Source organism: Balaenoptera physalus (assembly GCF_965194825.1).
Source record: "Balaenoptera physalus genome assembly, chromosome: 7".
Classification (NCBI taxonomy): Eukaryota; Metazoa; Chordata; class Mammalia; order Artiodactyla; family Balaenopteridae; genus Balaenoptera; species Balaenoptera physalus.
This window is the reverse complement of record NC_138886.1, coordinates 101771014-101798367: the sequence shown is the minus strand read 5'-3', so window position 1 is coordinate 101798367 and position 27354 is coordinate 101771014. Positions and strand designations below refer to the sequence as shown.

General features: G+C 44.7%; 1 protein-coding gene across 2 annotated transcripts in view; it reads right to left on the bottom strand.

Moving 5' to 3' along the window:
* Positions 1 to 22542, bottom strand: part of ROR2 (receptor tyrosine kinase like orphan receptor 2) — a 217682-nt gene extending 195140 nt beyond the window's left edge. Inside the window, exon 1 of one of the 2 annotated variants that reach the window (XR_014266219.1) lies at positions 22168 to 22542. Coding sequence is in view for 1 of the 2 variants with exons in the window: in XM_082471250.1 (XP_082327376.1) it covers positions 22168 to 22255 (88 nt within the window). In the remaining variant the exon portion in view is untranslated. The remainder of the gene's footprint in view (positions 1 to 22167) is intronic. The other variant, XM_082471250.1, reaches the window with a different exon arrangement.
* Positions 22543 to 27354: the final 4812 nt, after the last annotated feature.

The window sequence follows — 27354 nt, the reverse complement described above, 5'->3', positions numbered from 1 at the left end:
AATCACAACTGGTGGTTCTCAAACTTTTGCACGCCTCAGAAGCCCCTGGAGGGCTTGTTAACACACAGACTTTTGAGCCCCAGCTCAGAGTTTTTGATTCGGGAGGTTCTGGGGCAGGTCCAAGAACTCACATTCCTAATGCATTCCCAGGTGCTGCTGGCGCTGCTGGACCAGGGACCAAACTGAGACAATCCCTACCATGGGGTTCCGGTTTTCTGGAAAAGGATACCCTCGTAGCACCTAACGTCTGTTCATCTTGCAGACGTTAACTGACACAGCCCTCAGGAAAGAACTGCCCCAAGATACAGCCTTCCACAAATGAGACCAAAGCCCCACCACCAGATGTGCTCCACCCTCACCCAGGGCAGGTGGGCTCACTGAGCCAGGTCTCCAGAGATGCTCTCGGCCTCTGGTCTGTGCGCACATGCATGCGCTTGCTTGCTTTTGGTGCTTGGCATAAATACCCACTTCTTGAACTTGTGACTCGTTTCTGCACAAGCCTCAATTCCCAATTCCCTCTCCATGATTATTCCCTGACCCCAAATGCTCACACATCACTAAGTTTCTTAGAAGTCAGCAAATCTACGGACAGGCAATCCACAGGAACTCAAACTTGGAATGACAGTGATCCTATACTAGGAGTGCCGGTCAGAGATGAAACCTTGCTCACTGAACCTATTCATTCCACAGAATTTGGGGGGCAGATCCTGAAGTGGACACCACTTTGGGTTCAACAGTGATGGATGCCTGGGCAGAAAAGCCACCCATAGGGCCTCAGAGAAAGGCTCCCCAGAAAAGCAGAGATTCTCATTAGAGTCACTGGAAACGTTGGTACCTGACGTGGATCTCACTATAGACAAATGAAGAGCTCCATCAGTTGAGTCCACCTCACGGGCAAGGCTGAAAATCACATAGAGGGAGTCGAGGAGAAAAAGGGTAGAGCTGCTGACTACACAAGCTGAGACACAATATACCCACGAGTGTTGTCCCAGAGAATATAGCAAACAAAAAAACATATTCAAAGGTATAACAGATGAAAAGGAACTGAAATAAAGGAAGACGATTAATTTGCACAATGGGTCCCAAGAAAAATGGAAACAGATCAGCCATTCTCGGGGCACAAACTGGTAAAATCACTCAATTTCAAGAATTCAAAATATTTTCCTGGTAAATCTTTGCCCTTCTTTTTATTTTTTACCTTCTAGTAACTTGGATTTAGATAGCTATGTTACACAAAAGTCAAAGAAAACAAATCAAACAAAAGGGAGAGAAAAAGGAAATAGAAATAGAAGATATAACCCAAAAAAGACAATAGATTTAAGGTCATATCTCAATAAATATGACTGAGGAATACTTATTATCTAGAAGAAAAAAACAATCAGGATCAAAACCCAAATAAAGCTATCCATTATATCAATATTTAAAATATCTATCTAAAATCAAACAATGAGGAAGCAGAAACATCTTTAGAAACAAAGACTTACTAGACAAATGCCATAATTAAGAACAAAAAAATTACATAATATTAATGTACATGATTTAATTAGAAGCAAAAAGCAAAAGGGACACTTTTAAATTATTAAGGTTACAATCCTCAATGAGGAACTTTCATGATACATGTAGCAAATGATACAGTGTCTAAAACACAAAAACTGAAGTAAAATCAAGAGAGATGATAGACAGAAGTAATAGCATAGGATACTGAATTCACCTCTCTGCCTTAGGCAAATAAAGAAAAAAAAAGTAAGTAAAGATAAAGAAAAATGAAATTACATAATCAATGAGGTTGCTGTAAACTGAGATTACATCTAAGTCCCCACTGTACATAACAAATAATAACCATATTTTAAGCCATTAAAAAACATCAAATTCCCCAACACCCAAATACAGTAGACCACACTCTCTATAAACAAAATGCAATGAAACTACAAAATGAGTCCCTAGAAGTATGAAATGTTCTTCTTAACTTTTGAATCACAGAGATAATAAAAACTGAGATTAAAGACTATCTGGAAAATAACAACTAAAACATTATGCAACATGTAACACAATCTAAAAGCTATAGCCAAAGCTACACTCATAAGAAAATTCATACCCTTAAGAACTTGCCTTACTTATAATAACACTGTTCTAAGATTCATGTAGAAAACTAAGTGTGAATAGCCAGGAAAGTTCTGGGGGAAATGTGCAAAGGGACAGACTAATCTTACTAAATATTAAAATTTATAAAGTTATGGTAATTAATTAAAAGCAGGACAGACACTGAATGATCCGGAAATAACACCAAACAAACATGGAATTTATAATACCAAAAAAAAGGCTGCTTTTCCAATAACTGAAAAGGAGCAGATTATTCAATAAAGGAGTTCAGGGCAACTCATTTTCCTGAGGAGAGCAACTAAAGCTGGATCTAAATTCCATTTGAATGAAAGATTTAACCAAAAAAAAAGTCCTAAAACTCCCCCAAAAAAGGTTAATTTTTTAAAATAATCTTGGAATGGAAAAGAGATTCCAATGTCTGACTCAAAACTCAAGATACATAAAATAAAAGCTAGCTTAGTTTGACTCAATAAAACTTTCTGTATGGAAACAATCATAAGCAATGTCAAAGGATAACCTGAGAAAAAAAATTTTCATATCATCTGGAATAGAGCTAAATAGTCTTAGAAATCAGTGAAACAATTGAGACCAACTAGTAGAAAAGTAGTAGAGAAAGCAAACATTTATTTCCCAGAAAAAAAAAAAGTAAATGACTTATGAAAACATTCAGCTTCATGGACAATTTTTTAAATGTCAAAAGAAAGAACTAACATGCCATTTCTCTGTTGCAGACTTACTAAGATTAAAATGCCTGATAATTTCCAGAGTTGGTCAGGGCTTGGAAACACCAGAGAAGTTCACACACTTTTGCTGTCACATAAATTGCTGCCACCTTCTGGAAGCGTAACCTTGTAGAATCTATCAAAAATCTATATCAATACCTTGGACAAAAAAAATTCACTTCTGGGAACTGACTCTACAGATACACAGTATAGAAGAACAAAAAATGTATGTACAGATGTTCCCTGCAGCACTGTTTTCTGTAATAGCTAAAAATCAGAAGTATCCATCCATAGGAGACCAGTGAAACTAATGATGTGTATCCAAATGACAGATATCAGCAAAGATTTAAAAAAAGGAGGTGCATGGCGTGCGCTAAGATACACAGATTTGTAAGAACTATTGTTATGTGAAAACAGCAAACCTCAGTTCAGTATGTATGGTATAATTTCATTGTATATAAAAACAAATCAAGGATGCTACGACAAGGAAGAGCCTTGGAAACATTATGCTCAGTGAAAGAAGCCAGATACAAAGCCACAGCATGTATGATTCTATTTATATGAAATTTCCAGAATAGGCAAATCCAGAGAGACGGTAAGTAGATTAGTGGTTGCAAGAGACTGAGGGAGGGGAGTGAGGAGTCACTGCTAAAGTAGGGGGTGATGGAAATGTTCTGGAACTAGATAGAGGTGATGATTGCACAATAAAGTGAATGTACGAAATGCCACTGAATTGTGCACTTCAAAATGGTTAATTTTATGTTATGTGCCTTTTACCACAACTTAAAAAAAAATTAACAAGAGAGATGCACCGACAAGCACATGAACCTAGGAAATGTCTGGAAAGAAGTACAAAGACTGTGGGCCGAGATCATCTGGGACCTTTGCGGGGGAGAGAGTGGCTGTGGTGGGGCAGGGGTGGGGTGAGAAGTGACAGGCGCTTTTCATTTTACACCTTCTCAGTTTTGTTTTTCAAGCCATAAGCAATTTGTTACTGGGTTTTTTGTTTTTGTTTTTCGTGACTATTACTTAATCAAGGAATAAATGCATTCCCCTGATTTAAAATGAAAATAGGGAATTCCCTGGAAGTCCAGTGGTTAGGACTCCACACTTCCTCTGCAGGGGGCCCAGGTTCCATCCCCAGCCAGGGAACTAAGATCCCCACAAGCCGCGCGGCGTGGCCAAGTAAAAAATTGTTAATGTAAAAAATAATAATAAAATGAAAACAATCCAGAGGAAGCTACATGAAGTCCCTTTGAATCACACCCAAGTGCCAGGAGGGCCCTCTTATAAGTATTTGCCCACAGAAAAGAAAGAAAGTATATAGTACTGTTTTGTGGGAGTTTTCACACAGTGATTTTTTGAATAAATACCTTCAATTACAAATAGACAATTGGGCCGAAGCCAAAGTTCCCTCAATATCATGAGGACACCCCACGCCCCACACACACCCAAAACTCAGGGCAGGCCCCATTCCACCCATGGGGAAAAAAGTAATTATAAAGAGCATTTTAAAAAACTTAATCCCAGGCAGATCTACTTATACCCATACTTGGCTTTCCCTCTTTCCCTTTGTTTTGTTTTGAATCAGCTTGGCTTTTAGACCCCATAGAAATTTGTGGTTAGTCAACTAGAAGAAACGTGACTATCTTGGGGTTTTTTCTTAATTATTATTTTTCTTAAAGAAAGAAAAAAAATGGGCTCAAAGTTTAGAGTAGCCAAAAAAAAAAAAAAAAAAAAAGTAGGTGAACCTTATCTGAACTCTGAAAACACTTCACTAATTAGAGGTTAATTGTGCCTGGGCTCTGCCTTGCAAAACAAAGGATTTTCCTTCTTCCAAAATAAAATGAGAAAGACATAGTGAGGTTAGCAAATAGTGAAGGAAACCTAGTATGTACATGTCAAAATAGCTAGCTGAATCTTAACAATGAAACAATTATGTGCTTGACCATGACTGATACAATCAGAAGGTTATATCAGAATTACACGTCTTGTTGCCATTCAAGAAAGCATCCTCTGGGCTCCTTCTTACAAAGCTGCCTTCCAGTGAGAAGCCCCAGCAGCCACTTGGTGCAGGCCGACACCCCTTCGTGTGCTCATCACTAACTCTCATCCTCTGCACAGCTCCATGCATAGCCCCCTCTCCAACACCCAACGCTGCCTACACCAGGTGCCTCTCCGGGAAGCAGCTGGCCTCTTCCCCCCGCGCCCCTGCCTGGGGTCTCCAAAAAGCTACTGGGGAGCAGCCTGGGGGTCCCCCTTGGCAAAGCTTTCAGAGTTTAGGGCCAGCACAAAGTCAATGCTTTTTTCTGCCCACAGGATCTTCCTGCTGCCTCCAAGAGCTACCCTTGTGCTCTGGAACAGGACAAGGGTGAAGGAAGGAGCCTCTGATCCGAAGGACAGAGAAATACACTTCCAAGGGCTCCCTCCCTCACCAGCCCTCTGGACCCACTTGTTCTTTCCTCTCCATTTGGCGCTTCCAGGCCCTTCCCACGGGGCCAGCCTTCAAGGAGTCCAATCACCTCCTGCTTCAAAGGCTTCCAGGCCAGATAAATCACACATGCTGACAGCCACACCATCCCAGGGCCTGAGGATGTATGCTTTTGTTGAATTTTGTTTTCTCTGTTACCCAGGCTCCCCCAAGAGAAACAAAGGATGGGTGCCTGGCATCTCAGGGCCTCAACAGGCCACCTCTCTCTGCTCTGACCTCCGGGAGGTCCCCATCAAAGCCTCTCCTGACAGCCAGGCAAGCAGCTGGAGGAAGGTGAAGGGGACCAGTGATGTCCACAGAGCAGGCCTGGACACAGGGCTGGTTACACAGAGGTGCTCCAGAGGCCACACAGGCCTGGCCGCAGCGCTGTCCAGAGCAGCAGCCCCAGACAACAAGCTTTCCAGGAAGTGGACTTGCCCTCTGATGCCAAGGGACTCGCCTGAGTCAGGCCACAGGCATAGAGAGGCACCCTGACCGCAGTCCATGCTGGGCCTGGTAACACTGACTCCTGACCACAATACTAACCAGTCGTGGGGTCAAGCCAGTGAGCTACCACCCCAGGCACAATGGGCTCGTTGATAGGAGTGTCCGTCAGCAGGGGAACATTTTTATCAAATAAATTCCAATGCAGATGCTCCGAAAAGAAAATCAATAGAAAGCAGTACTTGATTAGCACGCAGGTAAGTGCAGATGTGTATGTACGAGTCAGCTCAGCCTGCCTTAACAAAGCACCACAGGCTGGGGGGCTTAAACTACAGACATTCATCTTCCCACAGTTCTGGAGGCTGGAAGTCTAAGATCAAGGTGTGGGCAGGGTTGTTTCTCCTGAGGGCTCTCTCCTTGGCTTGCAGACAGCCACCTTCTGCCTGTGTCCTCACATGGTCTTCCCTCTGTGTATGTCGGGCTCTGTGTCCAAATTTCCTCTTTTTATAAGGACACCAATCATATTGGATTAGGGCCCACCCTAATGACCTCAATTTAACTTGGTTACCTCCATAAAGACCCTATCTCCAAATAAGGTCACATTCTGAAGTACTGGGGGTTAGGACTCCACTATATCTTTTGGGGGGAAACACTATTCAACCCGTAACAGTATAATATTCTCTTTATAATACAGTCATTAAGTGAAAGCAATGAACTTCATCTTACTAGCCATAAAAACATGAAACTGTACATTTTGAAAGACAGCTCCAATCATATTTCCACCTCAACGTCCTTTTATATTTCCTGTGTTTTGCTTTAGTTTCAGAATATCAAGAAAATTCTGACTCTTGTGGGCATTTACACAAAGGAAAAGTATTTCAGCAGCGCTCGGAGCAAACTTAGGATTCTAGGCTTAAACAGAGACGGCTGCTCCCATCTGCACCAAAACAAGCAGACCTGAAGCTGCCCACTGACACACCACCACTGGGCTGGTATGAAGCAACTTTAGGGGGATTCTTCGTGACAGCTCTAAAAACGTTAAATATGTTCAGGATGGAATTTGGATCAAATACTTGTAAAGCCAAGAGAATCTGACAACCCAGAGAACTAACTGACATGAGTTTCCTGCATCCCCAAACTTCCATTTCTTTACCCGCTCATAGAACACCCCAAAGATGAAGACGCACCCCTGAAGAGCTTATGAATTACCTACGAACTTCCACAATCTCCTCAACAAATTGACTTGCCATGTTTTTCCTTCCCCTTCCCCTCTGGCCAGAGTTGGACGAGAACTTTTCACAAAGCAAAGAGAAAGATGATGGGAGGGAGGAAGTCATCGTGTAACAGGTTCCTGCTAATTTATCTAAATGTGTAGACATAAATGTCATCCCCCAGGAGCTAAAAGACAGGATCCAGTAAAGTAATCCCTAGCACAGGAGATATGATGGAATCAAAGATCCTGAAGATTCCTACGTCTTCCCATCTCCCCCAGGGTAACCACTGTTGTCAGTCTGACGTGTAGATTGGAGACCTCATTCTAGAGACCGTTATATCCACAGAAATGGGGGAGGGAGGTGGGATTTTTAGATCAATCCCATGCAGCACATATCCCTGTGCAACTTGATTTTCTCCTTATCCAGAATCTTGCTTTGAACTCTCCCTCCGTTGACATCCACAGATTTCCATCTTCATTTTAGCCACCGTACAATAATCCACAATTGAGACATGGTGCCAGTTCGATTATTTGGCTTCCATTAAAAGGCATGTCGATATTTCCAAATTTCACTATTAGAAATGGTGGAGCTGTGAACAGGACGCCTCCCAGGCATGCACGTATTTTTTTTTAGAGCAGGCCACAGAATGTGTGTATTTTAAATGTCACACCGCCCTCAAAGTGGTAACTTACACACCACTGTGCCACCCACCCTCCCCACATCATTACTAACATGCTCCTTATCACCCACTTCTGACTTCAGGCAAAGCTCAGTCAGAAGAACACTGGGATAACTGCCTCATAATTTGCGTTTTCTTGAATCCTAAGGCCAAACTCTTAAGTTTTGGGCCGTTTGTATTTGTTTTTCTGCAAACTGCCTGCTGTACTCTGTGTCCCTCTTTTAACTGGAACATTTACTTTCTTTATTTATGACTTCTTTATGTATTCTGGATACAGACCCCCTCATCTGTCCTATATTTGGTAAACACATTCTCTCCAACCGACAGTCTGGATTTGCCAGTGGGATGTCAAACCAGGAAGCACAAAACTTAGTCTTGTGTTATGTTGTTGAAAGGGGGGGCGGGGGACAGTACACACCTGAAAGCTAAAATGTCTTCCTCCCTCCCTTTCTACACCTTAAAGATCTGCGTGTTAATAAGCCCGGGCTCTGAGAAGGGTGTAGACTGGCCTGCTCCATGCCCTGGTCTCTGCAGGGCATTTTTCCTGGAGGCAGTCATAGGAGCTTCCCGCCAAAAGAGGGGTCCAGAATGAAGGGCTGGATTGAACACAGCTCATGGGTCCCTCCCCGTGTCTCACACACACACACCACGAACTTCGCTCCTCCGAGTGGGGTACCCGGGCCTCTGCACCAGGACTCAGCTCTGTGCAGGTCCCTGCTGCATAGAGTGTAGGCTTGAGAATGCAGAGAAGCACTGCCTACACCTGCTGACATTCAGAACCTCAGATCCAATAGGACTCCCCCCTCGTTGAAGGCCGTTCTGATGGTGAAAACCAAGGTTCATGGGCGCGCCTTACCTGGGTCCTGCTGTGAACAAACCAAGTATAAAAGGCCATTTTCCAGGAAGCCAGGAAAGCTGGGCAGCGCCTGGGTATCAAGTAACACTTGCCTGTGATAACAGTATAGAGATTATGTGTAAAACAGTTCATACCATTCATGCTGAAGTATTTACAAGTGAAAAATTAAAGCTGTCCGGGACACGTTAAGTGGGCCAGAAGAAATGAAATGAAATTGACAGAACGTGGTAATTGTTGAAGCTAGATGAAAAATATATAGAGGGTCCCTGTACTAGTCTAATTTTATGTATGTTTGAAGTTTTCTATAATAAAAGGCTAAGGAAAAACATGTTAGGAATTCTGGCGATTGAAAAAAAGAGAAAAAAAAAACCAAACAAACAAAAAAAAGTTCTGGCGATCCAGAAACTGGACTAAGACTTGGTGATTTTCATTCTTTGATGAAACTCTGTCTGGTCCGAAAGGCTCATGGAGCCTGCCCTGCCCCATCCCTGGGTGAGGTCTGACACCATTTCCCATAAAATTATAACTATTTGAGTCTTTCTCTTAAGAGAATATGCTGAACTCTATTGTTGATTCCACTGGCTACAGTCATAGATTTGTGTCAATTAACATGATTTTAGTCCTTTATTTTGAAATAATTTCAAATTTACCTAAAAGTTGGAAGATTCATGCATGAAACTCCCCCATACTCGTTACCCAGATTCACTAATTTTTCACATTTCACCCACATACTTCACCTTTCTGTCTCCATAGTCACACGGTTTTTTTATTCTGAACTATCTGAACGTAGGTTGCAGACATCATGCTTTTTACCCCTTAACACTGAGTACATACTTCCTAAGACCAAAGATGTCCTCTTACAGAATCTCCGTACAATTGACAAACTCAGGGAAGTGAACTTTGACCACACTTTTAAATACTTTACCTCCATATTCCAATTTCATCAGAGGTTCCAATGATGTGCACGGCAGTTTTCACTCTAACCCAGTCCTGTCCAGAATCACACTCTGCATTTACTTGTCTCCTCCTGTCGTCTCCTTTAAGCTGGACCCGTTTCTTGGCTGTTTTTTTTCCTTCACGACACTGAGGTTTTCTACTACAGGCCAGTTGTTTAATAAAATGCCCCTCCATTTGGGCTTGCTGGTTTTTGTCACCATGAGACTCAGGTTCTGCATCCCCAGCTGGAATGCAGGCTAATCAATGCCCTTGTTGGAAGGACTATGTCCACCTGCCCACAGTGGTGATGTGAGCCTTGGTCACCCAGTTAGGTGATGTCTGCTTTCTCCAGTCTGTAGCTGCTAGTTGCCCCCTTGCAAATAAAGGCTCTGTGGGGAAATACTCTGAGCCATGGGCACTCCCTGCTCCCCATCAAACATGGCCCCATTTAATTGCATTCAACATTCATCGCCCAAATCAATTTGCACAATTATTGTTGCAAATCATAATTTTTTAAAGTCACCTCAATTTTATTAGCTGGCTTTTTACTGTAAGGAAGTGTCCTCTGTTCCCTCTCTATTCTGTTCATTTATGTAATGTAGTGGGTTAAATAGTGTCCCCCAAAATTCATATCCATCCAAAACTTCAAATGTGACCTTATTTGAAAATAGTTTTTGCAGAAGTAATGAGTTGAGGATCTCAGGATGAAATCATCCTGGATTTAAAGTGGGCCTAAATCCAATAACTGCCATCCCTTATAAGAAGAGGAATGGACACAGAGAGACATCTAGGAAAGAAGGGCATGTGAAGATGGAGTAGAGATTGGAGTGATGCTGCCACAAGCCAAGGGACAATGGGAGCCACCAGGAACTGAAAGAGGCAAAAAAGGATTCTCCCTCAGGGCCTTCGGAGGGAGCATGGACTGCTGACACCTTGATTTTGGACTTGCAGGCTCCAAAACTGTGAGAAAATCAATTTTTCTTGTTTTAAGTCACCCAGTTTGTGGTACTTTATTACAGCAGCCCTAGGAAAATAATATATGTATTTAAATATATAGTTGTCCCTCAGTATCTGTGGGGAATTGTTCCAGGACCACCTCACTACCCCCAACCCCCTGCGGATACCAAAATCCGAGGATGCTCAAGTCCCTTATATAAAATGGCAGTAGGGGCTTCCCTGGTGGCGCAGTGGTTGAGAGTCTGCCTGCCAATGCAGGGGACGCGGGTTCGAGCCCTGGTCTGGGAGGATCCCACATGCCGCGGAGTAACTAGGCCTCCGTGAGCCACAACTACTGAGCCTGCGCGTCTGGAGCCTGTGCTCCGCAGCAAGAGAGGCCGCGATAGTGAGAGGCCCGCGCACCGCGATGAAGAGTGGCCCCCGCTTGCCGCAACTAGAGAAAGCCCTCGCACAGAAACGAAGACCCAACACAGCCATAAATAAATAAATAAATAAATAAATAAATAAATAAATAAATATAAAAAAATAAATAAAATAAAATGGCAGTAGAATTTGCATATTACCTACACACACATCCTCCCGTATACTTTACATCATCTCTAGATGACTTATAACACCTGATACAATGCAAATGTTATGTAAAAGGCTGTAAATACAATGTAAATGTTATGTAAATAGTTGCCAGCGTGCAGAAAATGCAGGTTCTGCTTTTAGGAACTTTCTGGAATTTTTTAAATATTTTTGATCCATGGTTGGTTGAATCCGAGGATGCAGAATCCACAGATACAGAGGGGCGATTGTACTTATTTACTTATCGATGTTGAATCATAGATTCCTATTTTGTTCCACGTATAATCCATGCTTGTCCTTATTTATTTGACGCTTAACCTGTCGGAGATTTGACCACTGGAACGCCTCCAAGCTGGCAACTGTACATTTGATATGTTCCCATTGTTTCTGTTCACTTTCTATCACAAGATTACGCTCCTGGCTCATCTTATATTTTTCCCTATCCTGGCCCCATAATCAGTCATTTCTCCAAGGTATCCTAGTTCCTATAATGTGTAACAGTATTTAGAAACCAAGATCTGGGCACTAATAGGGCTCATTCCTAATGAGGTGCTAGAAATAACTGTTATGTATAGAAAAAAATCTATTTTATGAACTATGAATTTATAATCCTAACACATTATTTTATACATATATGTAAATGTGTGTGTATATGCATAAATCATGAGTTATACTAATCTCTCCAACTTCCAATCCAACCCCTCTGGGTTCTTCCTTGTTTTCCCTCATTCCTCATTTGTATCTCCCTTCTTCCACAGCAGGAACCCTGGCTCCAATGTTACCAACACACCTTATTTGCCCAATCCCACAATTCACACAAAACAGTCTCACAATTGTTACACCCCTACTGCTATGAAAAATAAACCCCTAAAAGTGCAAGATTTGTTTTCAGGTTTTGTTTTCCATCTAGACTGAGGATGTATAGTCAAAGTACTGGGTCCACATTCACTTGAACTATTGGGTTGGCCAAAAGGTTCGTTCGGTTTTTTCTGTAAGACGGCTCTAATAGCACTTAGTTGTCTTTAACTTCATGGGAAACCCGTTCATTAGACTGTATGTGACAGCTGTCATATCAGTGTGCATTTAAAAAAAGACTTATCAAAATTGGTGAATTTTTGTGTAGCCTTTTTAATACTGAAGATGGAAGAAAAAAAGCAACATTTTCGGCCTATTATGCTTTATTATTTCTTTTATTATTTATTTATTTATTTATTTATTTGGCTGCGTCGGGTCTTTGTTGCGGCAGGCGGGATCTTCGTTTCAGCACGTGGGATCTTCGTTGAGGCGTACGGGCTTCTCTCTAGTTGTGGTGTGCGGGTTTTCTCTTCTCTAGTTGTGGCACAGGCTCCAGAGCCCATAGGCTCTGTAGTCTGTGGCACGCGGGCTCTCTAGTTGATGTGCGTGAGCTCAGTAGTTGTGGCGCACAGGCTTAGTTGCCCCGCAGCATGTGGGATCTTAGTTCCCCGACCAGGGATAGAACCCGCGTCCCCTGCATTGAAAGGTGGATTCTTTACCACTGGACCACCAGGGAAGTTCCTGCTTTATTATTTCAAGAAAGGTACAAATGCAACTGAAATGCAAAAAAAGATTTGTGCAGTGTATGGAGAAGGTGCTGTGACTGATCAAATGTGTCAAAAGTGGTTTGCGAAGTTTCGTGCTGGAGATTTCTCACTGGACAGTGCTCCACGGTCAAGTAGACCAGTTGAAGTTGATGGTGACCAAATCGAGACATAAACTGAGAACAATCAATGTTATACCACGCGGGAAATAGCCAACATACTCAAAATATCCAAATTCAGCGTTGAAAATCATTTGCACCAGCTTGGTTATGTGGATCACTTTGATGTTTGTGTTCCACATAAGTTAAGTGAAAAAAACCTTCTTGACCGTATTTCCCATGCGATTCTCTACTTAAACGTAATGAAAATGTTCTATTTTTGAAACAAATTGTGACAGGCGATGAAAAGTGGATACTGTACAACAACATGGAACAGAAGAGATCGTGAGGCAAGAGAAATGAACCACCACCAACCACACCAAAGGCCGGTCTTCATCCAAAGAAGGTGATGTTGTGTTTCTGGTGGGATTGGAAGGGAGTCCTCTATTATGAGCTCCTTCCGGAAAACCAAACGATTAATTCCAACAAGTACTGCTACCCATTAGACCAACTGAAAGTGACACTCCACGAAAAGCATCCAGAATTAGTCAACAAAAAACAAATTTTCCATCAGGATAATGTAGGACCCCATGTTTCTTTGATGACCAGGCAAAAACTGTTACAGCTTGGCTGGAAGTTCTGATTCATCTGCTGTATTCATCAGACATTGCACCTTTGCATTTCCATTTATTTCAGTCTTTACAAAATTCTCTTAATGGAAAAAATTTCAATTCCCTGGAAGGCTATAAAAGGTACCTGGAACAGTTCTTTGCTCAAAAAGATAAAAAGTTTTGGGAAGATGGAATTATGAAGTTGCCTGGAAAATGGCAGAAAGTAGTGGAACAAAAGGGTGAATATGCTGTTCGATAAAGTTCTTGGTGAAAATGAAAAATGTGTCTTTTTTATTTTTACTTAAAAAACCGAAGGCACTTCTCGGCCCACCCAATAGGTTTCTTTTATAGTTGGACTTACTTGTTTGTATTCAATTTTAGTTTCCTGCCATTTTCAGTGATTTAACTTTATTTTTTGAACATGTAGAACATTAACATGTTCATACAAAAATATGTCAGAATGAACTAAGAATAGAAGGAAACTATCTTAACATAGTAAAGGCCATAAATGATAAGCCTACAGCTAACTTCATACTCAATGGTGAAAAACTGAAAGCTTTTTCTCTAAGATCAGGAACAAGACAAGGATGTCTGCTTTCACCACTTCTATTAAATATAATATTGGAAGTTCTAGATAGAGCAATTAGACAAAAATTTAAAAAGAAATAAAGGCATCCAAAATTGGAAAGAAAGAAGTAAAATTATCTCTGTTCACAGATGGCATGACCCTACATACAGATACACAAAAATTCTATTTGAGCTACCAAACAAATTAAACTAATTTGCAGGATACAAAGTCAACAGGCAAAAATCAGCTGCACTATTATACACTAACAAAAATCAATCCAAAAATGAAATTAAGAAAGCATTTCCATTCACAAAAGCATCAAAAAGAATAAAATACTAAGAATACATTCAATCAAGTGGATAAAAGACTTGTACACTGAAAACTACAAAATGTTGTTGAGAGAAATTAAAGAACATCTAAATAAAAGGAAAGACAGCCTGTGTTTGTGGACTGTAAGACTTGTTAAGATGTCCATACTATCCAAAGCAATGTACAGATTCAGTGCAATCTTTATCAAAATCCCAGTGACGCTTTTTGTAGAAATAGAAAATCCATCCTAAAATTCATATGGAATTTCAAGGGATCCCAAATAGCCAAAACAATCTAGAAAAAGAAAATGAGGTTGGAACACTCATACTTCCTGATCTCAAAACATACTACAAAGCTGCAATAATCAAAACACTGGCTTAAGGGCAGACACATAGACCAATGGAATAGAGAGCCCAGAAATAAACTCTACATATGTAGCAAATGACAAGGATGCCAAGACCATTCAATGAATAAAGAACAAACTTTTCAACAAAGGGTGCTGGGAAAACTGTATATCTACATTTGAAATAATGAAGTTGAACCCTTACCTTACACCATCTATAAAAATTAACTCCAAATGGATCAAGGACCTAAAAAAAGCTAAAACTAAAAACTTTCCAAAAAAAGCATAGTGGAAAAGCTTCATGACATTGACCTTAGCAATGATTTCTTGGATATGACACCAAAACCACAGGTAAAACCAAAAAAAAAAAAACAACAACAACAACATAAATTGATTCATTAAAATTAAAAACTTTTGTGCGTCAAAAGACATTATCAACAGAGTGGAAAAGCAACCCACAGAATGGAAGAAAATATGTGTAAATCATATATCAGATAAGGAGTTAATATCTAGAACACATAGAACTCCTGCAACTCAACCAAGACAACCCAAACAATATGATTAAAAAATGATCAAAGGATTTGAACAGACATATCCAAAGAAGATATACAAATGGCCATGAAATATATACAAATGACATGAAAAAATGCTCAACGTCACTAATCATTAGAAAAATGCAAATCCAAACCACAATGAGATTAAAACCACTTCACACTCATTATGATGACTGTTATCAATAAAACAGAAACTAACAAATGTTGACAGTACGGCGGTTACTCAAAAAATTAAACATAGAACGACCATATGATCCAGCAATCCCACTTCTGGGTGTACATCCAAAAGAACTGAAAGCAAGGACTTGAACAGATATCTGTATACCCATGTTCATAACAGCACTATTCACAAGAGCCAAAAGGAGGAAACAACCCAAATGTCCACCAACAGACAGAAAAAACGGAAAAACAAAATGTGGTCTATGCATGGTATGTATGAGCACGTGTGTGTATAATGGAGTATTATTCAGCCTTAAAAAAAGTACTAACACATGTTACAATATGGATGAACCTTGAAAAGACTATGTTAAGTGAAAGAAGACAGTTACAAAAGGACAAATAATATAATTCCATTTATTTGAGATACCTATAGTAGTCAAATTCATAGAGATGGAAAGTAGAATGGTAACTGCCAGGGCTGGAAGGGGGAATGGGGAGCTGTTGTTTAATCGGGGGCAGAGTTTCAGTCTGGGGGATGAAAACAGTTCTGGAGATGGATGGTAGCAACGGTGGCACAACAGTGTGAAGATACTTAATGCTAGTGAACTGTACACTTAAAAATGGCTTAAAAGGTCTATTTTATGCATATTTTACCTTAATTAAGAAAAGATCTGAGGTGTCACTTTACGGTTTCTCCTTTCCGTGTTTCTTTTTGCAAAATAAGCAGATGCACACCCAGCCAGTCCCTCCACTCCTGTCCTCCCTCCACGTCTCACGTTCACTTAAGACAGAGCTCCCCCTCGTCACCATTCTTCCTGTAGACTTTAAGCTCCTCTAGAAACGTATCCAATGTTATACAAAGACTATGGCGACCTGGGAGTTATTTCACTGTTGGGAGGAAAATTCCCAATTTCCAAGTGTTATTTCCAAATGTTCTATAAGAGTTGAAAACATAAAATAACATCCTACAATAGGACAGCAAGGTGGCCACTGAAATGAATATGACCCAGAGGTTGTGCCTAAAAGCATTCTCAGCCTGTGACCCCTCACTCCCTTCCTACACCCTTCTTACCATTCATTTGTGGGCTGCTCCCTATGTTAGATGGAACTCTTATGTCCTCACTCAATTCCTCATCATCCCACAAATCCTACTCCTTCTCCTTCCCAATGCCCATTGTCTTCCAGGAGCCAAAATGTTGTGTGCATCCCTGCTCCAGACCCCTAAGGAATGACTGGACTTTCCCTTCTGCTTCAATTTTCTCCCAGGAATTCCCCCCAACAAATCCAAGACCAAGGCCCTTGATTCTTCATGCACCTCCTTTCTTGGGTGCAACCACTACCCTCTTAGCTTTCCCACCCCCACCCCCGGGTGCTGCCAAATTATCCTCCGAAAACGTGGCTGCAGCTCGCCATGCCTTGTCCTGCTTATCTCATCACATCCTGCATTTGCCTGGGAGCTAAGATCCTCAGACTCTTGACTCCACACGATTTCCCCTTCTCTGAGGACGGTGCTCTGGCTACTCTCGGTTCCTACTGCCTCTTCCCACAATTGCCCTCCTCTCTCAGCCCTTTCCGGTCTGCAAACACATTCCACAGGCACATTCCACCGCATCCCACGTGGCAGTTACCAGAGGTAAAGGAGAAGATCTTGCGAGGGTTGGCCGCTAACAGGCATTATCACAGATCTGCTTGCTCCAGGAAGTCTTTGGCAAATCACAGCTGATGCACATAAGACTCAGTTCAGACTGGACTGTGAATTCGTCCATATGTATGTCCTCAAATGTCATCTCCCCACTCCCTCTTCCTCCCCTACTGTGATTTCGTTCCCCACGTGGGAAACTGCTTTTGCATGCCCCCAATGTGCCAGGCCCGGGGCAGGTTTCCTTCGCCTTTTTTGTGCTGGGTTTCTTTTGAATCTGCACTTTAAACCTTCTTCCCGTGACATTTGTTTCCTTTCACCACTTGAAGATCTCCCATTACGTCAGACAGCCTAATCTGAGGAAAACAGTCGTCACTATCAACATTTCATGCGCTTTGTTAATGGCACTGAAGCCACGGTGTGCCCTCTCCCAAACACACGCGAACACATACGTGAGTGTGCACACACGTGTTCACATAATCTCGTTTAGCCCCTCACATGCGAATTCTTTAAAGCTAACATTTCCCTCATATCAGCACTGTACAGTATGCAAGCATATACGCTAAGGTTTTGTTGCCTCGGTCATCATCACACCTCTGCTAAGCCCCTCTTGGGGCACGGCCCTCTAGTTCCACAGATTAGAGTCAATCCATTTCATTTTTGCCTTCAAATCTCCCACAGTCAACAAACAGAACTCTAAGCAAACAAGGTGAAGCTCCTCCTTGGCTCTGGACTCCACAAGACTGTTCCTGAAGCAACAGTGGCCAACACACAGACCCTGGACAAACAGGAGAGTGGCCCACAGAGCTTCCTGCAATGCTGGAAACGTCCTCTACGTACCTGGGCCATCTGAGCCACCGCCACACGCCGCCACTGAAATGCATCTGGTAGGGTGGAGGAACTGAATCTTTCAGTTCAGTCCAGTTTAATTAATCTTAACCTAAATAGTTACATGTGCCTAGCGGCTACTATACTCCACAGCACAAGTCTACAATGAGGATTTCTGTCATTGAAGTGCACGCTGGGTAAACTAGCCCTCCAGGAGGGCACTGGGGTGTGGAAACTATTAGGCTGGGAGCTTTTGGGACTTGGGGAAAACCCTCCCCCACTCCAGGGGGATTTGAAGAAGCAGCCACATTCTCCCCAGATAACATCTCAAAAGTGACAGAGTGCTTACTGAAGCTCATTCCAGTGACAATTAAAGACACACACACCACATCCCACTGGAACTTAAGACTTTCTAGAGGACAAGCCACTTAGTCTAATTAGGCTAAATTTTTCTGTAATTATCTCCTTCCCTTTGGCTTTTGATTTTTTTGGTTCTTTCAGAGATAGAACTTGAAAAACAAAAAACAAAAAAACCAGAAATCCCCAAAATAATACAAACCACACCAACACAATTCCTTATTTTTGAAAAGCCTTCCTAATGTTCAACAATTCCTTGGTCACTCTGCTAATATGATTTTAAACAGATCACACCCCAGACGTATTTTAGACAGCAGCACATGCAAGCAGAGCTATCCCACCCTGATTTCCAACTCGGCAAGCTCCTCAGCAAAACCGAATCAATATATACTAGAAAAAGGAGGCTGGTACAAACCCCAGCCAGCTGCAGCCATAATTAGTGGGCCAGAGATACTCTTGTTGCTTAGATTTTTACTTCAAAACTCAAGAAGCCCGCACTACCCACCGAACTCCTAGTGTTTCTGTTACAGTGATGCAGTGCAACAATACAAAACCAAAGAACCCAGAGTCACTGAGAAGCGATGTTTTCAAAACCAGTCCTTTCAGCCCAACTGTCCTTTCACGAAGTTACTATTGGCCATGTAAAATTCAGACTTAACCAGCAACGCTTCCTCTGCAAAGCAAGTCCCCCTGGTTACTTTGCTTTGACACCTTCCACGCACGGTACTCATGGAGTCCACCTGGGAGTCACCACAGGTCCCCAAAGAAGGAAATATCTTAATGACAACTTTCTTCACCATGAACAGAAATATGTCACGGCCCATAAGGAGCTCCCTGTAGGGCACAGCAGGGTGAACCCAAAGCTCCGCAGCCCAGCCCTTCTCCAGGTGGTAAGCACAGGATGCTGCCGGATCCCCTCCAGGTTCCCAGGGAATGGACGAGATAAACACCAAAAGGCCCCTGACATCAATGAGCATTTTAGAAGATGGTTTTAAACCTTGGGCTCAGATAACAGTAGCCCACTTTCTTTTCCCTGACAACTTGGAATTGTATAATTACAGCTCTCCCTGGGAAAAGAGTTACAGAGTACACAGATTTCCTATACTTTTTAATCAGAGAAGTCAGAGTTCTGCAGATTAGGGAGGCCAAGGCTTTCACACCCAGTTCCCATTTCAATGATAATGATAACTTTCCACATCCTGGCCTCCCGTGGAATGCATTTTAAAGGAGCGCCACTTCTCCAGCTGAAACCTTGCTTTAGAAATCCCCCTTTAGGAGATTAATCTTCCCTACCTGTCAGACGGGCTGTTCCCCTACTCCTGCATTTCTATCCCATTGATCTCAGAAAAAGATTCCAAAGGATAGGCATTAAACCCAAACTCTGCCAGGCTTAAATGTCTCAGAGGTTAAACCGAGGCTAAAGAGACAAAACGTTCTCGGGGAACAAGTAATTCACTACAAATCACACCATAACAGAGACTGACATACAAACAATAATTACGGCGGTATTTTGACCAAACAATACAAAAACGGTTTAGCAATAAAAATAGAAATGTTATTTCACATTGCCTCGTAAATTTGCAGATCACTCTCACCAAAAACTACTCCTGGTAAACGCACCTTTTTAAACCCATGTTGCTTTTCTGCTTACAAAATATTAAGCAAATTTCTTGTTTTCTAACTATGACTTGCTTTACTAATCAAGAGTTCAGCCTCACTGACTAGAGCCCCTCGGTCACCTATCGCCATTTTTATAAACAGTTTAGTATAGCAGCTCACACGGAATGTCACATAGGGTCAGTGGTGGTCATTGTCTCCAGATGGCATTTTTATCAAGTAGACGTGAGGGTTAAACTTGCTCTCACTGTTAAACATTGAAAATTTTCAAATGTGTGATTCTTCTTTGCTTGGTACACAGCCATAATAAGAAAAACATGTTTCCTTACTATATAGTATATAAAAACTTTTCTTTTTCCATAAAGTCTTCTTATTCAAGATGTTTTCATTTACTTACTTCCAAATGGATCACTATCATTATTTATTACCACCATCACTCCAGGGATCTGGGCCAGAAGTAAACACTGCACTGTCAAAATTGGGGTGGGGGGACCCCAAAACTCCCAGCCTAACCTACCCAGGTGGGCCACCGGTCCCAAATCAGGTATTTATCTCGTTAAGGAACAGAGTCTTCTATAAAAATGTAGAACTTCAAAATCCTTTTAGAATAACTTTTCCATGTTTTTACATAGTAACTTATGTTTTGTGTATAAAATACACTCAAATTACAGGGATTCTTCTTTACAGCTGAAAATATGCCAAACACTCGAATCTCCTGTAATCATAAAATTGTATTCATAGTTTTGAATATGATCATATTCTTTGAATTTCCAGCTAGCCTAGCATTCCAGAAGGAAGAGAATTATAAACAGCTTCCCTGCTCCCTCCCCTATAGAGATTACTATTATTTTACTGGAAAAAGAAAATTACCTCCACACAGGGTTCAAAAATTAATGAAAATGATATTGGATGGCTTTGTTCCTCAGAGGTTTCTTAAACTCGACTGTAAACGACGGCAATGTTTCAACTACTCTGCGCTTTTAAAATGCGAGCAGCCTTTCCAGTCTTGTTACAACCTTTATTTAAGCAACAAACCTATCACCTTTTCTCACATCAGCCACCTCCAACTCTTCCCTGACAAATGCAACTTAAACCGCCGCCGGGCATAAGTTTGCGAGGTACGGTTTTGCAGGGCAATTAATCCCCACGAGGCCACCACGCAAACGCTGTGCAAAAGCACGTCGAGTCGCCGGGATAAGCCCCCTCTTCCCCCTCCCACAGCGCAGCAAATGCATCCCCTGACTCGAAAGGGGAGAGGGATTCTAGCGGGGTGAGGGGTGCAGAAATCCACAGCGATGTTGTTAAAACCCCAAAGACTGACTTAGAAGGTCTGGTTTACCTACCATTGCACATTGCACCCTGAGCGGCTTATGCTTTAAGGAACAGCGACATAAATGCAAACCCCTTTCCCAAATCAAGTAACCAGGGATGTGTGACGTAATCGGCTCTTGCTTAAACCCAAACGCCCCCCAGGAAAGGCTGCCCAGCATTCCTATATCGGAGGACTGGTCCCTGGAACGCGCAGCTGGCAGCAGGATACGAGAAGAGCTGAGCCCCCTTCTCGCGCCTGTTGCCTTATTCTCACCTTCCTGCAGAAATGGAGCGGGGGCGAGGGGGGGGAAGCAATGCGTGGAGTGGAGACACTGAGACCCACTCACGTGTAAGGGGCGGCTCACGGATTTCTGGGACGTGAGGCGAACCCCCTCAGCCTCCAAACCTGGAGGCCCCGCCGCGGCAGGGTGCGGGAATCTGGCGAGGGGTGCAGGCCAGGGGTGCCCCGGGGTTCGGGACGGCTTGGCCCCCCTAGGGCGGTCCCCCCAGGTTCTCCCCGAACCTGGCGGCAGCTCTTGCGCGCCCCGCGGTCCACGCCGCCCAAGATCGCGCGACCCTCGAGGAAAACGCCACCCGGGAGCCGGGCCCGCCCCTCCAGCCTGCCCGAAGGAGGCCAGGTCCCCAGCAGCCGAAAGGCCGCCCGGGGACCCCAGGCACAGGAAATGCCGCTTCGGCCACCTCCCGGCGGTGGGGGAGGGGGTGAGGGGCCAACAAAAGGGAAGCCAAATCCCCTTTCAACCAAGCGGCGGGGATTGGGAGCCCCCTTCCCCGAGCCTCGTCCCACCGCGGCGCCCGCCCTGGGGAGATGCCGGCTCAGAGGGGGGCGCCGCGGGCCAGGAGCCCTGGAAGGGAACCTCGGGGAGCAGGGCCGAGTCAAGGTCCTGGGAACCTCGGACACGTCTGCGGACCCGGGGCCCGGCCACATTCACACTCACGACCCTCAGAAACCCCCGGCTAGGGGCTCCCCGCGGGCGCCGGCGCCGCCCGCCCCGGCCTCTGGAAACACTTAGCCGTCCCCAGAGCGCGCCTTATTGAAAGCAGCCCCGCGCGGCGGGGCGCGGGCAGGGGAGCGGGGCCGAGGCGGGTGCGGAGGGGCCCAGTCAGGCGCCCCTCTCTCGGGAGCAGCGGCGCCGGCGCGGCGGCCCGGGCAGAATCACGAAGGAAGGGAAATACGCACGAGACGAAAGCCCCGTGCCCGCGCACGGAGGAGGTGCGCCCAGGCAGGCGCGGACCGGCTGGTCCTACCTGAGGTCCCGGACACGCAGAGCAGGAGAGCGGCGGCCGCCCAGACGGCTGGGACGCACAGCAACGGCAGCGCCAAGCCCCGGGCCATGCCGCGGGCCGTGGGGGCCGGGGCGCTGGGACCGGCGCGGCGCGGGGTCCGGGCGCCACCACCCCTGTCGGCCGCGCGTCCGCTGCCCTTTCTCCCGGGCACTTTGCGAGTTGGTCCCTTTCGAGGAACTCGTGGTCCTCCTCCTCTCCCGACCGGGATGCGCCTCTCGGCTCCGGCCGCCTGGACAAGCACGGGGGGCGGGAGTGGGCGAGCAGGGAGGCAGGGTCCCAGGCTCGCCCGCCCCGATGGGCAGAGCGAGGCCGGCGCCGGCGCCCCCTGCCGGAGGGACACGCCTGCGGCGGGCGGGGCGCGCGGGCAGCTGGGGGCCTGGACCGGGGGCCGCAGCTCAGTCCCCGGACGTGCCTCCCGCTCCCGCCCTTGGGCCTGCTCCTCGGGACGCTTGGCCGCAAAGTTGGAGCCTTGGGGGCGTACAGCCAGACCTCGGGGGGGGCTCCCCTCGCCGCAGAGACGCCCGGGGCAGTTGGCACCCATCTTTAGGGGGCGGGACCCCCGGGGGCCTGGTCATAAATCTGTAACTCAGGACGACACTGCGCCCCGCCAGCCGACACCAGGGCAAACCAAAGAGCCACCCGGTCCCAGAAACTGGCGGCGCGGGAGGAAGAGAAGCAGAACGTTCAAGGAAAGAAACAGGCCGCGTTCCCGCCGGCGACTCCCGGCCCCTCCTCGCCACGCTGCGCCCGGTGGGGACAACTTCGTCCCTCCAAAATGCTCAGAAACTGCTAAGAATGGAGCTGCGTGGAGGGAGCTCTCGGGAGCGCGATGCTATTTGAAGCCACCGCGGCTTTGGGTTTACTGTTAAAAGCAAATTGTGTAATTTTACCCATTAAAGGCCACTATTTGTTCTCTGCAGAGCCTCAGAACATGCAGAAGTAATTTGCTTCACTTGTAAAAGACATTTTGAACGCAATTCAAATAGCATATTTTCTTGCTTATTCTTGGTTTTGCTTAACACATGCAAAGGTCTGGAATTGGAAGGCCTGACTCTCCTGTTTGTAACTTAGGAATTTTCTTTGTTTTTGCTCTCTCGGAGAAAGGATTCGGAACCTCCAGGGGCTCAGTTGTTTGTTTTGTGCGATTTATCTTTTAACTGATTATCGAACAGTTTGTTTGGCGCTTTTGCTCAAACACCATTTCCTGCGAGTGGCGTGAATTCGGGAGAGACCTGGCCTTGGGTGCCAGACCCGCAGACCCCTGAGCTTTCCCCCCTGGAAATGCCCTTCCACCGCCTCACACATGGCAGGAAATAAAAGTCCTCTTGCTGTGGTCTGCTGACAACGTGACTGAGCCAGCCCCGCCCGTTACGCCTGTTCAAATTATTTAGGTCTGTCTGTCTCTGCCGAATCTATTTGGGGGAACGTCTCACACAGTTCTCATTCCTAAAGCAGATGAAGGACTCTTACTCTGACTGGCCAGGGGCGGCCAGGGATCCAGGGCAGAATGGGAGAAGATGGTAAAATCATTATCCAGCTCCAGCGCCCCGCACACAGCTGCTACTCCGGCCGCCGCTGGTGCGGGTCTGAACCGCGGACCGCTCTCCCCGGTGTTGTGTGAGGACTGCCAGGTGTTTATCTTTGGGTGTTTCCTCCCTTTTCTTCCCCTGGGGGCCCTCAAGGATGCTTTAAGAGTAAATAAGGCTTTAAGAGTTGGTCTTGAAGCACTAGTTCCAGACCCCTCCATTCCGGATTTAATGAAAAACAGACAGAGGGCAGAGAAAGGTCCTATGAGCCTTGCCTTCAAAAACCGGTTAATCAGCAAAGCTTTGTCCTTTTCGTGGACCTGCGCCCCTTTTGCTTTCCACTGCATATGCTTGAGGTTGTCCTTCCAGAACCATTGGGTGAGCAGCTCTGCCACATTCTTGGTGTGAACTTTGGGGAAATGACCTAATCATGCTTCAGCCCCCCATCTGTCTGCAATTTTCACATGACTGGGTTCCCCACCTGACCCGACAGTTTAAACAGTGACATGTATTTTTGCTGACGGTTTCTTGGGTGGGGTCAGAAATGGGGGTTATATCACACATGATTTCTTAAAGCTTTTTAAAAATCATCTTTTCAGGATTTCTCTTTCCCCAAAATATCCCTACCTATAACTCTGGCCTGCTTTCCCCAACCTCCCCCTCACTCCCTCCTTTCTCCCCTTTCTACAGGTTCAGAACTGAGGGATAAACGCAATAAGTTTACACCTATAAATGGGTAGGGTTGAAATACGCATTTTCTAAATAGTTGGCAGAATGTGGCTTAGATCCCAAGCCAGATTGGACCTACTTATTCCCTCCCACATGTATTAGCTATTGATTGCTGCATTACAAGTCACCCTCAAACCTAACAGCTTAAAACAGTACACATTTATTATTTCACATACTTTCCATAGGTCAAGAATTCAGGAGAGGCTTAGCTAGGCCTGGTTCAGGGTCTGCAATGAGGCTGCAGTCAGATGTCAGCCAGGGCTGCATCATCCGAAGGCTTCACTGGGGCAGGAAGGTCTTCACAAGGTGGCTTGCTCACATGCCTGGCAAGTTAGTGCAGGGTGTGGGCAGGAGGGCCTCTGTTCCTGGCCACACAGACCTCTCCCCAGGGCTCCTTGAGCATCCTCACAACATGGCGCCTGACCTCCCCCAGAGTGAGAGCCAGGTGTCAGCAGCAGAGCCTTTTATAACTCAGCCTTGGAAGTCACGTGCAGTCATTTCCACAGTATCTTGTTGGTTTTGCAGGCCAGACCTCTTCGTTGTAGGAGGAAACTGTATGGAGGCATGTATACCAGAAGACCGATTACCACATCATGTACCTTGAACACAGCCATGCTGTCCCCAGGACAGGCAGTAGGCAGGAGGGAGAGGAAATGATCATGGTGTGAGCCAGCAAGAGTAACAGGAAGAAGCCAGGCACCCTTTGAAGACCATGAGCAAGGAGCCATGCAGATATCTGGGCGAAAGCATTCCAGGTGCAGAAATGGGCCAGTGTGAAGGCTTCAAGACCAAGGGGTCCTGGGGTATCTGAAGAACAGTCTATTGACCATTTGTATACCTTCTTTTGTGAAATGTCTGTTTAAATCTTCTGCTCATCTCTTAACTTCTTATTTTTGAGTTTTAAGTGTTTTTTTAATATGTTCTGGATATAAGCCCATTTCAGGAAAATAAAGATTTGGACATAGATAATATTTTCTCCCAGCCTCTGATGTGTCTTTTAACGTTTTTTACAATGTCTTTTCATAAGCAGCAGTTTCTCATTTTGATGAAATTCAATTTAATCAATTTTTTGCTTTTATGGGTCGTGCTTTTTGAGTCTCAGTAGATGCTAGCTCCAACCAAAACAATCAGTGAGAATCTGGAGTGTTTGAGCATACCAAACTTTACTGCCCTAATGTGAAAAGTTGATAACTACAGTTCACAGGCTTCCGCCCACTGGGCTTTTGTGGGGAGCACATGCAAACTAGTGCAGTGAGATTGTCACTTGCTCATTTTTCTTTTCGCTTGGGACATCCTCAACTGAATTGTACACTTCTCTGACAGCAACACGTGATACAAAAATTAAGTGCAAAACAAGATAAATAACAAAACTTGTAAAACAAGATGGCTCCATTTCCTCACTCCACACTGAGTCCACACAAATAGCTCAGCCATGGTCAGCTGGGACCCCTAGACTATGAAACCCGGTGGACATCTTTGTTTCTCTCTTTCTCAGCCTCTCTGCAGCACTTTATCCTGGACCACTCCTTCTGGAAAACACGTTTCCCCTTGGCTTTATGACACCAAGCTCTCCTGGTTCCACTGCTACTTCTTTAGGCTTTCCTCCTGTTCTCCTTTGTTACTCAACCTCTCCACTTGGCAGTTATGCCGAGCACGGTCCTAGACCATACTCTCTTCTCACTCCACACTCCCAAATGAGAAATCTCTTCCAAGCTCATGGCTTCAGCTGCCACCTATACACCTGGCAACTCCTAAATGTACACATCCAACCTGAACTATTCCCCTGACCTCCAGCCCTACATTTTCAATCGTCTCCTTGGCATTTCCACTTGGCTGTCCCAGTGGCACCTCAAACTAAAGTTAACCAACTTGAACTTGTGATCTACATCCCCCAAACCCTGAACTCTGCCTCAAACCTAGCCTTTTTCCTAAATTCCCTCCCTCATGCAATGGTATCCGTGTACCTCTATAAGACAGAAGCCTAGGCCCTGCCCTTGACACCTCCCTACATCCACCCCATTGCTACATCCTATTGGTTTTACCTTCTGGGTGCCTTCTGTCTGCTGTCCTCCATCACCATTGCCATCACCATAACTCAAGATAATAGCACCTTTACCTAGATAAGAGCCTCCGTACCAGTCTCCCCATTTCTACTATCACCCAGCTTCAGTATGCTTTCCACACACGTATATGGAAAGATCTTTCAAACTCAAGTCTAACCAAGTTGCTGCCCAATAGCTTGCTACTGCTCTTAAGTCAAAGACTGAAACCTTTACGTTACGTAAAGGGCCTGACCCCACACAAATGCCCAGCCTCATTCTACACCATGCTATCTTTGCTCTTACTTTCCAGCCATTTTAGTCTCTCATTTCCTCAAAAACACAAAAAGCATCAGGCTCCCTTCCACGTGGGGACTTTCCACGAGCTGTTCTTTCTGCTTGGAACGTGCTCTCCCTGACTTCCTTCCCTTAGGTAGCATTTACTCCTCCCTTCAGCTGTCACTTCCTCAGGGACACCCCTCCTATCACCATCATCTCACGATGGATCAAGGCTCCATGTAGACAGAGGACCTAGGACTCCACCTGGAGGCACACATCACAGTTATAATCTTACCCATATGATGCAAGCTGACATGATTAGGTCGATTTTCCCTATCGATCTGAACCTCCGTAAGAAACAGGCTGGTGTATTTTCACCAATGCCTGAGATGTGATAGCAGCATATACGGGAGGGAGGGAGAGAGGGAGGGAAGGAAGGAGGAAGCAAGGCAGAAAAACTCTGATGTGTTGAACGCTGATTTAACAATAAATTCCTTCATTTACCAGCCTACTGCCTTTCTCTCTAATGTGTAGCAAATCTTTATAAAATAATGCTAGCAGTTTCTCCATTTCAC